Source organism: Hyalella azteca, unplaced genomic scaffold, assembly GCF_000764305.2.
Source record: "Hyalella azteca isolate HAZT.00-mixed unplaced genomic scaffold, Hazt_2.0.2 contig17328, whole genome shotgun sequence".
In the NCBI taxonomy this organism is placed as follows: Eukaryota; Metazoa; Arthropoda; class Malacostraca; order Amphipoda; family Hyalellidae; genus Hyalella; species Hyalella azteca.
Genome location: NW_025947115.1, coordinates 242985 through 258492, shown reverse-complemented (window position 1 = coordinate 258492; position 15508 = coordinate 242985). Strand labels below are relative to the sequence as shown.

The 15508-nt window shown below is 41.3% G+C and overlaps 1 protein-coding gene across 1 annotated transcript in view; it reads left to right on the top strand.

Moving 5' to 3' along the window:
• LOC108671136 (glutamate receptor ionotropic, kainate 1) overlaps positions 1-15508 on the top strand; it is a 45812-nt gene that overhangs the window by 8825 nt on the left and 21479 nt on the right. The window contains exons 5-12 of the mRNA XM_047885224.1: positions 3998-4051; positions 6409-6573; positions 7191-7343; positions 7790-7891; positions 8094-8195; positions 8862-9062; positions 11268-11471; positions 13120-13224. Of these exons, the coding sequence (XP_047741180.1) occupies positions 3998-4051; positions 6409-6573; positions 7191-7343; positions 7790-7891; positions 8094-8195; positions 8862-9062; positions 11268-11471; positions 13120-13224 (1086 nt within the window). The remainder of the gene's footprint in view (positions 1-3997; positions 4052-6408; positions 6574-7190; positions 7344-7789; positions 7892-8093; positions 8196-8861; positions 9063-11267; positions 11472-13119; positions 13225-15508) is intronic.

Here is a 15508-nt window from a genome sequence, read left to right as displayed (position 1 = left end):
CTGATATATGAGGCCAGGTCTGCAGCTGATTTATGAGGCAGGTCTGCAGCTGACGTATGAGGCTAGGTCTGCATGCGACGAATGAGGCTAGGTCTGCAGACGACATGTGAGGCCAGGTCTGCAGGCGACATCGAGCGTAGTCGCGATCGTCGCTTTCCGAGCGCCTCTATTTACCGGCGGCACTGCGGAGCAGGGACCGGAAATGCGGCCCTATTACAGCAGGATGGGGGTCTGTAGCTCGATAGGTGGGGTCCGACAGCAGATCAGTGGAGCCGCCACCCGAAAGGCCTGCTTAACTTCGGCTTAGGCTCCTTAAGGGTTAACGAGGGCATGCGACGAGGAGCACAGAGGCTCCAGATAACCAGCCATGCGGAAGCTGCCCAATTCGTTGCAGTTGCGACGCTCGCCCAATTTGGCCGCGCGCTGCCAAAATTGCCGGCGTTCTGGAGGACCAAATGAAGCTCGCCAGAATTGCAATGACGCGATCCGCTAAGAGCCGGATGATGAGCAGACGCATCACGGCATGCTGTTCCGCCAGAGTGATTTTTGGCACAATGTTTTTTTAATTTGGGCCAAGTAATTTTTGAGAAACCGATACATTGAATGCGTATGCCTAAATAACCTTCGATTCTTATAGGAAATATGTTCCTTAATATTGATTATTAGACGGATTTCCGTAGCGACATTATACGCACCTTACATATCAAGTGACTTTGAATTGACTCTCGTTACTGAAAAAATCTTAACATTTTAAAATGTTCAGACCATATGATCAAACATTGGTGCATAGCCCGAACGTCGATTTCAACTCAAGCCTCTAAAAAGCCTGGGAAACTTGATCACGCTGAGCTTGAAAGTGTTTTTCTGACGAATGAAAAATTCTGAAATCCTTTCTTGTCGTCGCACATTTTCCTCCACAGTTGTTGAGCGCAATATGTTGAAGACATTGAGACATTTACCTTACTCATGTAAGGCAATATGTTGTGCGGCTCTCTGCTGACGTGTAATGTTTACCTAGTGCTCACACGTCTGACGTGTCTTGTACCTAGCAGGCCTCTACACGTAGTGACGTTCCTTCCACTAGACTTAGTGACGTTCCTTCCACTACACGTAGTGACGTTCCTTCCACTAATTCCTTCCACTACACGTCACGTAGTGACATTCCTTCCACTACACGTAGTGACGTTCCTTCCACTACACGTAGTGACGTTCCTTTCACTACTCGCAATGCGTCACTTCGTGCACGCAGAAAACACCCCATTCCTGCAGGAAACCTACGTGTTTCTGCGTGAACGCCGCCCAGGATTTGTGCGAGGCGATCGAGGAAGCAAGCGGTGCCAGCTCCAGTGATCGCTAATCTGCGTGAAATTGATAACGCATTGGCAATAGGAAGGCCCGCTTGCCGCCATAACTCGCGCACGTAATTGCCTTGTTTCTGTCGCTAGAATATCGTTAGGACCTTGCATGTTACGTGTTTGGATTCCTGGTGCTATTTGTGTCAATGTTTTGATGTTTCAGAAGCAAGCATGCCTGCATGACGTTTATAGGCATACTCTAAAACGTTTATGCAGATACTTTTTTTATTGCAAAATTCACCATTAAGTATGAACATCTTCAAAAACAGACTAGACGAAGCTATGCAGGAGCATATGTTCAGTCTTAAAATGCCTAGCAAATTACGGACCAGGCAATAAGTCCAGCAGCTATCTCAATCAATTCGTCAGCTATGGAAAGATCGGGTTCCAAAGGCCGGATCTCTTGTGAATCAAGTCACGAAAAGTTCAAGAATCGGCAACAGGCCATGGGCCTATTTCTTCAACGCCAACACTATTCTATTCTATTCTATTCTATTCTATTCTATTCTATTCTATTCTATTCTATTCTATTCTATTCTATTCTATTCTATTCTATTCTATTCTATTAAAAACAGCTCAATTTGTTTTTCAATAGAAAACTTATTACTTGCTCTCATTATTTAGCGAGTTTAAAATGATGCGATTCTGTTCATTCATATTCTTGTATTAATTTCCTGTAAGTGTAATTCTATTATTAATGTTAATGTGATTCTATTATTTTTATTAATTTGTGATTGTTATTATGATTCCGAACAAAATAAAAAGGTCTCAGTTGTGGGTCATCTAATTGTATATTCATAACGTATGAAATACGACCTTTAAAACTTAATACATAATTTTATTCGTGGAGGTACGATGGAAAGTCACTCTCTTAGATGCGCATTTCATAATTAAAATATAGAATATTGAACTTTTATTTATCCCTGCTAAAAGCTCGTCAGTTTCTCGGGCGCTGTTAATTACGAGCGGAAGTCGTTGAGCAAAACTCGTGGTCGGCGCACAAGACATTCTTGTCCTGGCCGTTGCTTCGTCAGCAGCTCGCCCCCCAACTTGTGTTCTGGGGTCGTGACGAAGGGGAGGGCGGGGAACTCGTCTCACCGCTCCCCGTATTGTGACGAATTAAGGGGTCGGGATGGGGAAGGGAGCAAGAGCTTTCCGGGGTGACTAGTTGGGTGTCGCGACGTGGAAAGAGGAAGGAGGTCCCCGGGTTAACGAGTTGGGGTCCGCGACGTGAAGAGGTGGGAGGAATTAGGAAATAACTACAAAAAATTGAAGAAAATTATTATATTCGTCAACTATTGGTCGGACACTTGTAAGTCAAGCGCGAAGATTTTGATTTCTTATGCTTAATTAGGAATTGAAAACTATTGGATTTCTTCACGTTTTATGTTTTTATTTATTTTTCATTAGTGATACAGATCAACGTGTCTTCATAACTTATCTGTAGACCTTAGTGATAATTATGGTAGACAAATAAGCTCTATATCAATATCTATAGCGAGAGCACGAACAGCCGCTCCAGATGCCGCTACAATGAATCCTTCATGACATTTACAAAAGTTGTATACAATTCAGGACAAATTCTGGCATTGAGAATCAAAAGTTTTAGGAAAACTCGTCTGTTGTCGCGGGGTTGTTTGGAATAGAAGAATTTTGTGAGGCTCGAAGCACGAAACTTGGCCGCATGAACTGCCACTTTAAATGAATCTTGAGAATATTTGAATCACACAACGTACTCATAGAGCCAAAGCTTTCCATTGCGGGCCATGTTAGACACAATGCTGAAAATTTGGCCTAAAATAGTTTATAATCATGAAATAAAAATCATTATATAATCTAGTCCTATTTAAGATCACATGATTGAATTTCAATTAAATCCGTTTGGAAAATATTTTCCAATAGAGGCATAAATTTTTCAGGATAGAATTTGCTTATAAAACACCGGAGCAATCATCTAAAATAATGGTAATAATTATTGCGGATTTGCATGCAGCGATCCTAACGCTACACTAACGCCATTTTTAGTTAGAAAATAATTCTGTTGCAAGTCAATTTTCAACCTCGGGTGTTTCTCATAAACTATTGAACTTGCTGGAAATAATGATGAAAATATTTCTAGAACTGTTTAGTCGAAGAGTTTGATTTTGCCGCGTTTTCATTTGCGCCGAAGCTGCTCTTGTTCTGTTGCTCTTGTCTCGCTGTTAACAGAAGATAACAGAACTGATACAGACAAAATAATCGTGTTTGTTTAGCATTATTGCGTTGTGTTGAGATTGGGTTTGAAGGCATATCATGTCAGCGCTTTTAAACTTGCAAGGGCTTGCGAACATTTTCCTTCACTCGGTTAAATTACTGTGTTCCCTGCAAGGTGGTCCAGAGGCTTCACATGTGAAGCTTTTCTCCATTTAGCTTGTTGTGACCGACATTCTGCCTTTTGTTTGGCGTTATTATATTATTGTTATAATTATTACAGTTGTGCTTTATTATCATAATAATGGACCAAAGTTATTTTTTTCATTATGATAAGAACCATTAAGGTATCTCTGAACAAGACATTTCATAAATCACTATGCGTCTAGCACTGTGCATGAATAGTCTACGAACAGCTCGTTAATCTCATTCCTTTCTCTCCACTTCCTCAGATTCTGCAGCTACAGATGAATGACTACAAATACCACTACCTCTTCACAACTTTTGTGAGTAAACTCAGCTTCTGATATAATTAGAAAAATAATACTAACAGTAGATGTTGAAACTTGACTTATTGTGTTCTTAAGAAATTTAGTGATACATTCTTCTTTTGCTTGCGACCGACGGCCTTCTTATTAACATCCAAAGATCTGAATTGGCATCTCATAGAGATCGGACATCAAATAATTCGCTTGCGCGTCTGAGTCCATAAGACACTGACATCTATCTGCAACTCTAAAAATCTGAATTTAATTTAATTCAGATTTTGTGTCATAAAATTATACAAAGCAATTTAGTATTAGTTCGGCTGTGATTCATTTGCACGGACCTCTCGATAGCTTCATTGCCGAGGCGGCCGAAATATCACATTGCGGGATCAGCCCTAATTAAGCAGCCTGGGATACATAATCTAAATCAGTTCAATTGGGAACAACTGACTGCGGGATCCACACCAAAGATTCTCTGTAGATTCCCTAGCAAGCTGCATCCTTTTCGTTCTTCTCATCTCTCTCCTCATGCGATACGTTACGTTTGTAATCTGGCTGGGCATCATGCAAAGCGGAATAAAATATTATTGACCGTACGTTCAGTAATTCATAAGAAAATATTGTATAATTTATGAGGGAGACACTAAATTACTTACTTACAAAATAAAATAAGCCTGACATGTGTCTGACTATTAAGTTACACAGGCCATAATGCTGATACATGTAAATAAGCAACCATAGCAACTGCCAAATAGTCTAATCGTCAATGAAAAATAATCTGAAGTTACTTCACTTTAGAAAATAAGTTGAATCACTCTCATAGGACAAAAATTTCGCGAACAATACCAATAATAGCGAGTAATATTAACCATAAGCAAATGCAGTTGAAGCATTGAACACGAAACTGGCGTCAGACGCTGCGCGGCAATTGCCCGGGCTCCTGACAAATGGCAGGCTGACTGTCAGCAAAAGATCTTTTTCTTGCAATGGCCTGGGATTGCCACTTGATAGGCTGACCCCGATCTTCCGACTCAGTCCTACAATCTCAAGATCTGTCCCTGGATTTTATTGGAGAATTGATGAATCTTCGTAGAAATTCTGAAATGTGACCAAAATCTCAATGCGGAGGACTTGTCAGGTTTCAACATCAGCGCTGGGAAAATTTTTTTGTGAGGATAAAAATGAGCGTGATGTTTTATGAGGATGTCAATTCCAGCTGTGAGAAGCATCTTTAAATATATGAGAAATTAATTGGTAAAAATATTTCTAATTGCATGAAGCTGTAAAATCGCAAAAGCAAGTCACATTAATTTCCAATAAACGATAGCCATTTTAATCACGTGAATAATTTTGCGGATTAAAATTTAATCCTAAATGTAATCCTCAAATATAATGTTACACTCATCGATGCTGTTCTGTTAAATTTGCTCATGAATCAAAAGATGCAGATAAAAATGATGAACGCTATTTTAAAATCTATTAATTCATACCAGGGGCAATATGAATTCCTTAGGCGGCAATATGAGGCCAAAGCCCTGCCAGCAGCTGGGCCACATCGAACTGCTGAACCACACACATCAGCACGCCTGATCGGTTGTGTGGGGACCTCGCCCCCACCACCCTCCCCAGAACTTTCTGCCGCTTGCTGCGCCCCCGCTTGGCCCGCTGCTTAAGCGCATCCACAGCCTATCGACAATCCAAAAAAAGTGTTCTTCAATAATGGGCAGCTGGTACAGGCAGATTCAGAGTTCAAACCTAATGCCAGGCTTATACACTGCAGGCAGATTAATACACTGGCAGTCGTAAATTAAATTAGTTATGAGTCAGCGCCGAGCCTCAGCATGCTTTAACTTAGAATCAGAACTAAAAGCCTCAGACAACGCTGATACGCCAAGCTATTACTGCTTCGCACTGCTTACAGATAATAGCGCCGTAAGTCCACATGCAGACAGTGCATAAGCAGCTCACTCATAAGCAGGTTGTTCTTCATCTTGCCTCACCTACTCCAGCCTAATTTCTTCTGGCCTAACTTAAGCACGCTGCGCCGACTATCCGATGCTCCGCAGCCAAAGAGACTAGGTTCAGATTTGTTTTGGTCTAGAGTTGATGCACAGTGAGTTGATGCATGAGGTCGACCGCAGAGCTGCCTGCTAATAAGTGAGCAAGGTTGAGCGCGGACTCACCTGTGGACTAACAATGCTATTGCTTCCTACGCCTAATTTCATGGGATAGTATCCCTTGAAGCGTGCTTACCCAAAGGAAGTGGATTTTGGATGTACTGGCCTTTAGAATGCATCCCGTTAAGTTAAAGACGAACCATAGATCCCTGCTTTCGTGTTTGATTTTACAGAAAATTTTCTTGTCCCTGCTTACAGGACATCGAGACCTTCGACTTGGAGGACTTCAAGTACAACTTCGTGAACATGACGGCGTTTAGGCTGGTTGATTCGGACCATTACAGCGTCCGGCAGGTCCTAAAAGATATGGAATCCTTCCAGCCTATAGGACAGCACATCCTTAACAGGTCTCGAGTTATACAGGTGAGCCTTTTATTGCAATACCGGAGCTACTTAAAATGAAAATGGACCTCCAATGATCCATTTTTTTAACATTCATTATTTCTTTAACTGATTAACTGATTAATATCTTTAACTGATTACTTAATCTTGCCAGTGCCGGACGTATTATTGATCTTTTGGTTTTCTAGTGCGTTTAAACAGGCACAGCCGGCGCTGACCTGTACTACAACTACATTTCTAACAACCTTGCTCTACTCACCCCCTAACAAAATTTAGAGTCGTCCCAGCTTCTGGTACTTAAATTCAGAAGCTGACGCGTCTATAAATTTTCACTGGGCCGCTTCTCACACAGTCACAGCCGGCGCTAACCTGCGCCGCGGCTGCAGCTCTAACATCCTTGCACCCCTCACCCATGCCTCGTACAGGCAGAGCCTGCGCTGATGTACGACAGCTGCAGCTCTAACATCCTTGCACCCCTCACCCTTGCCTCGTACAGGCAGAGCCTGCGCTGATGTACGACAGCTGCAGCTCTAACATCCTTGCACCCCTCACCCATGCCTCGTACAGGCAGAGCCGGCGCTGATGTACGACAGCTGCAGCTCTAACATCCTTGCACCCCTCACCCGTGCCTCGTGCAGGCAGAGCCGGCGCTGATGTACGACAGCGTGCACGTGTTCGCCTTGGGGCTGCAGGCGCTGGAGCGCTCGGCCACCCTCCTGCTGGCGAACCTCAGCTGCCACCTCGAGCACCCGTGGGGCGACGGCTCCTCTCTCTTCAACTACATCAATTCGGTGCGTGCATTGTGTTGTGCATTGTGTAGTGCATTGTGTTGTGCATTGTGTTGGGCATTGTATTGTGCATTGTGTGCAGTCAAAGATCATTGATTGGTATTTGATTGTACGTATCAAATATCAATCAATATATCCTTATGACAACAGTATATAATGTCATATTCTACCAGTTATTGTGGATAACTTGGATCATATTTTATTAATTGATTAGATTGATTTAAGACTATCATTCATTAGGCCTGATCCACCATTGTAAAATCTATGAAAAATTTTCAAATTTGGAAATCAATCAAACTCATGAACAAATTTGTTAATTATTTAAACCGAGGATGAGACAATGGCTGTAATAGAATTTCAAGTTAATTTGAATCGTAGGCAACTAAACCTGTTGAAATACGATAGAATACGTGAATGGTCTTCATTATAGAAAGCATGTGCGGTGGCAGGTCGAGTTCCGAGGCGTGACCGGCCCGATACAGTTCAAGGAGGGGCGGCGCATGAACTTCAAACTTGACCTGCTGAAGCTGAAGCAGCATTCCCTGGTTAAGGTGAGCATGATATATTCACGATATAGGAAAAATATGAACACCTATCCAAAAATAATAAAATAGGTAATCGTATGTACTGAATAAGTATTCTTCTTTTTGAATTACGAATGTAATTTCGTTTATCACTGATTTTAAACAATTTACAATTTTGATTTAAGTAGAAGCCAAGTCTTTTAGCCAAAGTACGTTGAATTATTGACAGGTGGGTGAGTGGTCGAGCAACGTGGGTGTGAACATCACAGACCGAGCAGCCTTCTACGACTCAGGCACCATGAACGTCACGCTACTCATCACCACTATACTGGTCAGTGGCTGGGGGAGTACTTATGGTGCTTGCAGTAGTCATCATAGTTTGGTGCGGGGAAGATTTAAGATTAAACTGCAGCGGAAATATTATAAATTATCTCTAATAATGCTTGTAATTGTGGAGAAAAGTCTTAAGAAAAACTCAAAACTGGAGCGAAGATGATTTAATGTAGGGAAGTTTGACCGCCGTCCGCAAACTGGCACTATCGAGAGAAAAGCTCTCTCCAGGCAGTATAAAGAAACAGCAGAACTGTGATAATAGTGGGGATACATGATTTCTTGTGACTAATTAATACAAAATTATCTAAAATTAAGAAGACAATTGACTAAATGCTAAAAAAAATACGAAGAGAGCAAAATATTTGGCAAATAACGAATTTCAGAAGCTCGAAAATTAGCTACTTGAACTGTTACCTTTAAGGTGATTGCTCATTGCGAATGACTTTTATGAAGGGAATTACATTTTTTTCTCCCAGAAAAATAGATTATCATGCAAATTATCTTAATAAACATCAAGATCTATCATGCAGTAAACATATAAAGATTAATGTTAGTGAGTATAGATGCAAAGTAAAATTGTCCAGACATGATTGGTGGAATCGAGACGATGAGAACTTTATTAGCGCCTCGCGCGTCCTAAGAACCTTTCTCCGCACCGAAGGAGCAGCCGTTCATTATGATGAGACCTGGCAAGAACTACACCGGCAACAACCGCTTTTTCGGCTTTTGCGTTGATCTTCTGAACGAAATTTCGAAGCACGCAGGCTTCGACTACATCATGGAGCTGTCCCCCGAGGGGGTTTACGGGGCTATGAACCCCATGACGGGCGAGTGGAACGGAATCGTCAAGCAGCTCATTTCTGGCGTAACGACTCAAGTGTTAAGGTGCTTCTACACGGGGCCATTAGTGGCGTCCAGTAAAATTTTCAAATGCTAACTGCCACTAATTTCCCTGATACTTGCCCCGTGAAAAGGTTACTGGGTCCTTCCGTGGCCAGTAGAACCGATACACGAAGCCAATAGCGCCGTAATTTGAAAGTTGTACTGGCCGCCACTACTGTCTCCGTGAACATGCACCTTTATTGTTGAGTACTGAAGCTGATAGCTGCTGCTGATATAAAGGCTATAATTGTGACGTAATTAAATGCTTAGAAGCTAGGTACTAATAGAAATGAGATTACACAAGCTTTTTAATTGGGCGTACTTAGCGTGTAATCTCTGAGCATCAGAATGCTTTTATTTTTATGGTTGTGACTTGACGCTGAGCGCTGTCTCTTGTGAGGCAATGTAGCTTAATTTTACAGTAAGGGCAAATTCGTATTGTAGAAAATATATTAACAGTTAACATTTATGAACACTATTTTACTCCTCTGAGATACTCAAATTTATTAACTATAATCCGTAGATTGAGTAGAAGTGTAGCTGCTAAATTGACCGCTCACGCGTTGTACATTTTCGATAAGACGACAAATGTAAGGTGAAACATTCAAGGAAGACTCGGATTCCTACTACAAGCTCTGCACGCGTGTTATTTGTGTAGAAATTATCTTATAACGGCTATTACAAGCACTAGTTGCAAAGCATTTAAAATTTTCAAACCCCAGGACTTGCGCACATGCAGTTTCTAAATATATTAAGGTACTTACTTACTCTCTTTATGTGATTAATTCAAGTTCTATTTCACATAATGAATAAGCTGAATACACGCCTCGCAGACGCGATAATTTTGACAACACTTGCACAATAGATTAACATTCATCATGAATTAGATAGGCGTGTATGATGTCGATGGATCGGAGGCGCTCACGATGAATATATTGAGCTTTTAATTAGCATTCAGGGACAGCCGCCCCGATCCTTCCCGCCCTCTATTAATTTCCATGGCTTTCTTACGGAACGGCTTCATGAAGAAAAAGTTGTAAAAGATAAGTAAGTAGTAAAAGATTTCTATGTACTTTCTATAAATAACAATTGCAAAACAAAAAGGTCAAACGCAAAACAAAATTAAAAAAACGATAGCCAGAATTCTTGCACTCGCCCCATGTTTCACCTAATTGTTGCGAGTTTAGCTTCTAGGCTGGTAGTAAATCGTCTAGAAACAACATTTATCTGGCCTTAGGGCCTTACTATCGAGACTTGCCTAAATACACGTCAAGGCCTAATTATACGTAGCGGCCGATTTCTCATCAGTCATTGGTATGTTAACTTTATAAGCCGTCAGTTCTTGGCCGATTGAGCTACAAACTCCTATTTTTGATAGTACGGCCCTTGAATGCGAAGATTTCCTTCGAAGTTTTATTCAATTATTAACGCAACCTGCAGTCACATTACGTCACTATATCTCCATACTTGAGTATCTGAGCATACTAGAATAAGCACTAGTCACCGTACTGAAGATATGCTCGCTCTCCCGCCTCATTCAGCTTTACGAATCCATGCTGAACATTGCAATATCCTGGTATCTGATTGAAATTTTCAAATTTATACTTCCAGATCCGTTTATTGAAATTCTTGAATTTGTTAAATTGCTATGTACTTTAAACTGAAAACTATACGAACAATGCTGCCAGTATTTAGAACAGCCAGCCATTTTATTTCCCCGTGTTTCAAAACATTTGTTTATTTCCTCAAAATAATTGCAGTAAAATACAAGAAAATTTTGTACGTTTAATCCTTCAAGCAACCATGGGAGATAAATATTTTTTTAATTTTCAATCTTTTTAGCAAATAAGGTTGTTAGAGTGATTTTTTTAATTAGTGTATCTGTCCAGAGCTGAGAGAGGCAGGCATAAATTGAAGCGTGCCAATCTTCACATCCGCTCCTGTCATCGCTTCAACCATCCCAGGCTCCAAATTAATTAAAACGGCTGCAAGTAGCGGATCGAATTTCAACACACGTGCTTCATTTCTTTTTCAAGATTTAATGCCTTGAGAGCTATTAGCGGAGTCGTGCAGGAACAACTTAACATTTCGTAAAGTCCCAATAGGCATGGTTTCCATAAACCGGGAATCCTGAATTAAGATACTGAATTAAGATTTACTGATAACCCCACACATTTTAATGGGACAGCAAGACCCGTACGTGATGTTGGCCGGGGATGCTAACGTGACGGGCAACGCTCGCTACAAGGGCTTCTGCATCGACATGCTCGAGAGCATCGCGCGGATGTCGGGCTTCCAGTACGTCATCCGCCCCAACCCGCAGCGCGTGTATGGCATCCGCGACGCCAAGACCGGAGAGTGGAACGGCATCGTCAGAGAGCTCATGGAGAACGTGAGTTATAGCAACTAATTTGAGTGTAGGAATTAATCTCTAACGAAATTCGGGCACGCCCCAGGTTTTTACCGATGATTCGCAACATTCGGCTTAAAGTTATTTTGCGTCTGAATGGCCACCCGATCGAAATCAGCTTCTGTTCTGAATCTCCCTTCTGACTTTATATACGTCTGAGAGTTTGGCAAGGGTTGGCCGAACCGAGTAATGCCGAGCTTGCAAGCGGTTTAGAGGCTGCCCTTCAAACCCTAAGCCGAAGCGAACGCAGAGCGGCTTATTCACGTGCCCCCGAGACCTAGATGGCATCTGTTGCCGCGTCAGTCCCGTATCTAAATTTTGTTAAGAATGTGAGTGTAGGAACTAAAGTGAATGGAGGAGACCAACGTGAGTGTCGGAACTAACTTGAGTGTAGAAACTAACATGAGTGTCTTAACTAACGTGAGTGTTGGAACTAATGTGAGTGCCGAAACTAACGTGAGGGTAGAAAATAACGTCAATGAAGGAAATAACGTGAGTGTATATAGATATAAACGTGAGTGGAGGAACTAACGTGAGAAGAGGAACCAACGTGAGTGTATGAGATTGTAGAGGGGAAGAGAAGGATTTCTAAATCATCATGAGTAAATGGATGAATAATAAATTAGATATCGCAAGAAAAGCTGGGCAAGAGTTATTACTATATGAAGGTTAAAACTTCGAAGACAATTTTCAACTTAATATAATTCGCGAGTTGAAAGAAGGAATAAAAGTTTGGTCGCCGATTACTAATTTTGAACAAATGACTCGGTACAAGCGAAAAAAATTCATGACTACGAGCATTAGGTTGGTGAATAATAGTAGGCCTCTGACGCGTGCAATTGATAGCATTTCTTTCAAATTACGATGAATATTTTGCGTTCATCAAAATTACACACCGAGACTTTAAAACACGTAAAAATCATATTATTGTATTTTGATTATACCAGTAACTAGAATTCAACGTAGCAGCCAGTTTTGCCGAGATTATTTTCCTATATGCGTAAGCTATTCTCTTGCTGTTAGTTGAGTAAATGCATATATCCTGCGAATTGAAAGTAGATAATTAGAAGCAACGCAGACGCCAATTTAATTTGCCTTGATTATTGGTTTTCTGCTTTTATTTAGAAAAAAAATCTTTGTAAATGTAGTTCTGTCTGCCGCCAAGTAATATAAATTGAATGTTTATATATGACGCTTTCGCAATCAAAATGTTTATTTTAGTTAATTCTGGGGTTAAATTTTAAGTTGTACGTGTGCCTGGCTAGTAAATGGCTAAGCATGTATTATAATAATAATATCTTGCTGAATTTACTCCAGTACTTGAGTAACGCCGAGATTTATTTGATGTTCTTTTTCTTGGTGGTCAAAATTTACGCTGAAAGTAATATTCGAACGTAATATTGAATGATTTAATATGAATGATTTAAATAGGATTCCCTTTGAAATATGATAAAGAATCTAGAAAATCTCTTAACTATCACAAACAAGAAACAGAGCAAGTTTTCGAGTCAAATTACTTCAAATTCTCGCCGTTACAAGTTGAAAGTGAATAAAATTAGTTCATGAATAGAGCGAGTTTCAATAATGGAATTTATAAGCTAATATCAAATGGCACCTCACACGGCCGCAGAAAGCGGACTTGGCCATCGGCTCGATGACCATCAACTACGCCAGGGAGAGCGTCATAGACTTCACCAAGCCCTTCATGAACGTGGGCATCAGTATACTCTTCAAGGTGAGCGTCATAGACTTCACCAAGCCCTTCATGAACGTGGGCATCAGCATACTCTTCAAGGTGAGCGTCAGAGACTTCACCAAGCCCTTCATGAACGTCGGCATCAGCATACTCTTCAATGTAAGAAGGAGCATACTTTTGAAAGTGGGCTTTAGAATGCTCTTCAGGGGGAGTATCATCACACCCTTCAATGCGAATATACCCACCTTGTTGTCGGAAGTGACCTTACTCATTTCTGATAATACTTTCAATTTTTACTCAACAGATGTAATAAACTTCCTATTCCTTCTTACCGTTCGCAAAAGAATGTCAAGATCTCTCACTTAGTGAAGTTCTTGCAGGAATGTGTTGATCTCTCTATTAATGGACGACAATCCATCACAAAGTCTTTAAGTTCGCAGCTGCAAACTTTCTAAGTTCCATGACCAAGAACCTCACACGCCCGACGGCCGAAGTACTTCAACTGCAAAAATCATTCTTCATATCATATCTAGGAATCATTTGTTCAATGATTACATCAAACTTTTCGGCAAACGTTGACCAGAAGTCAAATTTTAATCAAGTTGCCCATTTTAAAAATGTCGGCTCAGATGTCAGGCAGTGATTTTATTTTTACTTGGAGATTATCTCCTTCGTGAATAGATCGCAAAGCTCAAGCAAAACTAGTTAAGTTTTCAATGAATGAAACTTAAGCTAACGAGACGCTGATTCCTTGAGTTCACTATAATATTTGACAACACCGGTAATCTTCTTAACCCAAATTCAACCATAAAAACACCCATTCCAAATCGAGGATAAGACCCAATACGTCGTATCATATTTTAGATCGAAACAATTGCATACCACAGATGCATGCCAATACCCCGAATATGAGACCAATATGCAGGTTTACCACATAGACCCGCGACCGGGAATCTAACAGCAGCAAATCGGAGTGCACAGGCTCGGAGTCAGTATTCCATCATGGAGGAATGTCACCAAATGTGGTGGTAAGTGTTACTGCTTTATTACTGTAATTTAAATGGAATGTAAGAAATTTTTCTCCGTAAACGGGATTCAAGGTTTCCTTTAACATGCGTATCACCGATAGCCACACTCCCGTGTACCGGGCATGTCGTATCACCGACAGCCCCACTCCCGTGTACCGGGCATGTCGTATCACCGACAGCCCCACTCCCGTGTACCGGGCACGTCGTATCACCGACAGCCCCACTCCCGTGTACCGGGCACGTCGTATCACCGACAGCCCCACTCCCGTGTACCGGGCATGTCGTATCACTGATAGCCCCACTCCCGTGTACCGGGCATGTCGTTTCACCGACAGCCCCACTCCCGTGTACCGGGCATGTCGTATCACTGATAAATGATTGAACTCGCGATCCTGTGTCACGAGTAAAACCTACCTTCATGAATAAGAGTAATTACGAATATTGTAACATGCTACGAATAATACCGAGTTATCCGGCCACGAATATGACCTGCGATGTCATGCCACGAATATGACCTGCGATGTCATGCCACGAATATGACCTGCAATATCATGCCACGAATATGACCTGACACCATGCCACAAACGAGCCCTATATGCAGCCCCACACTATACGGCGCCAGCGCGACCTCCCAACGCTGTTCAAATTTACCATCTCCGAGAGGGGCGCGACATGAGGGCTCTTCCTCAGCGAGTCATGGCCCGCTGATCCTTCTATTGTATAATTCCGTGTAAACACTTCACTCGAGGGACTTACCCTCACATTCATAGAAATTATATTAGCGAGGCTGCGTTCAAATAGCGATGCCCTCTCTCCTCGTGCGTGAGGGTAAACCTCATACAGTTAGGCTCGGCAAGGGAACGTATCTGTCCTACGTCCGTTTTCTGCTCGTTCTGATGGTAAATGTTTGGACAATGTGATCCATTCCTTGTTGTGAGTGCAGTGTGCAAGCTGCTTCATGAGTACATAAAATACACTAATTGTATTTATTTTTTGTTATGTTTTACGGCCATTTTAATCAAATTCTTTTTGCCTTCTGATTTTAATGTTCGAAAAAAAAAACTTCAAATGACGGAACTATTCAAAAACTGTGTTTGTTCTGTGAATAAAATGGATGTTCATCATCTCTGCACTGGAAAGAAAACCTGATTTATGGCGATTTCTTAATTTAATAAAAAAAATTTACAAATTACTTTATTGCCGCTTTAAGGGAATACGTGATCGCGTATCTACTGGTTAATTAATCATATTGATGAATAAAGACACCGTTTGTCTGCATGATGTACAGAGTTATT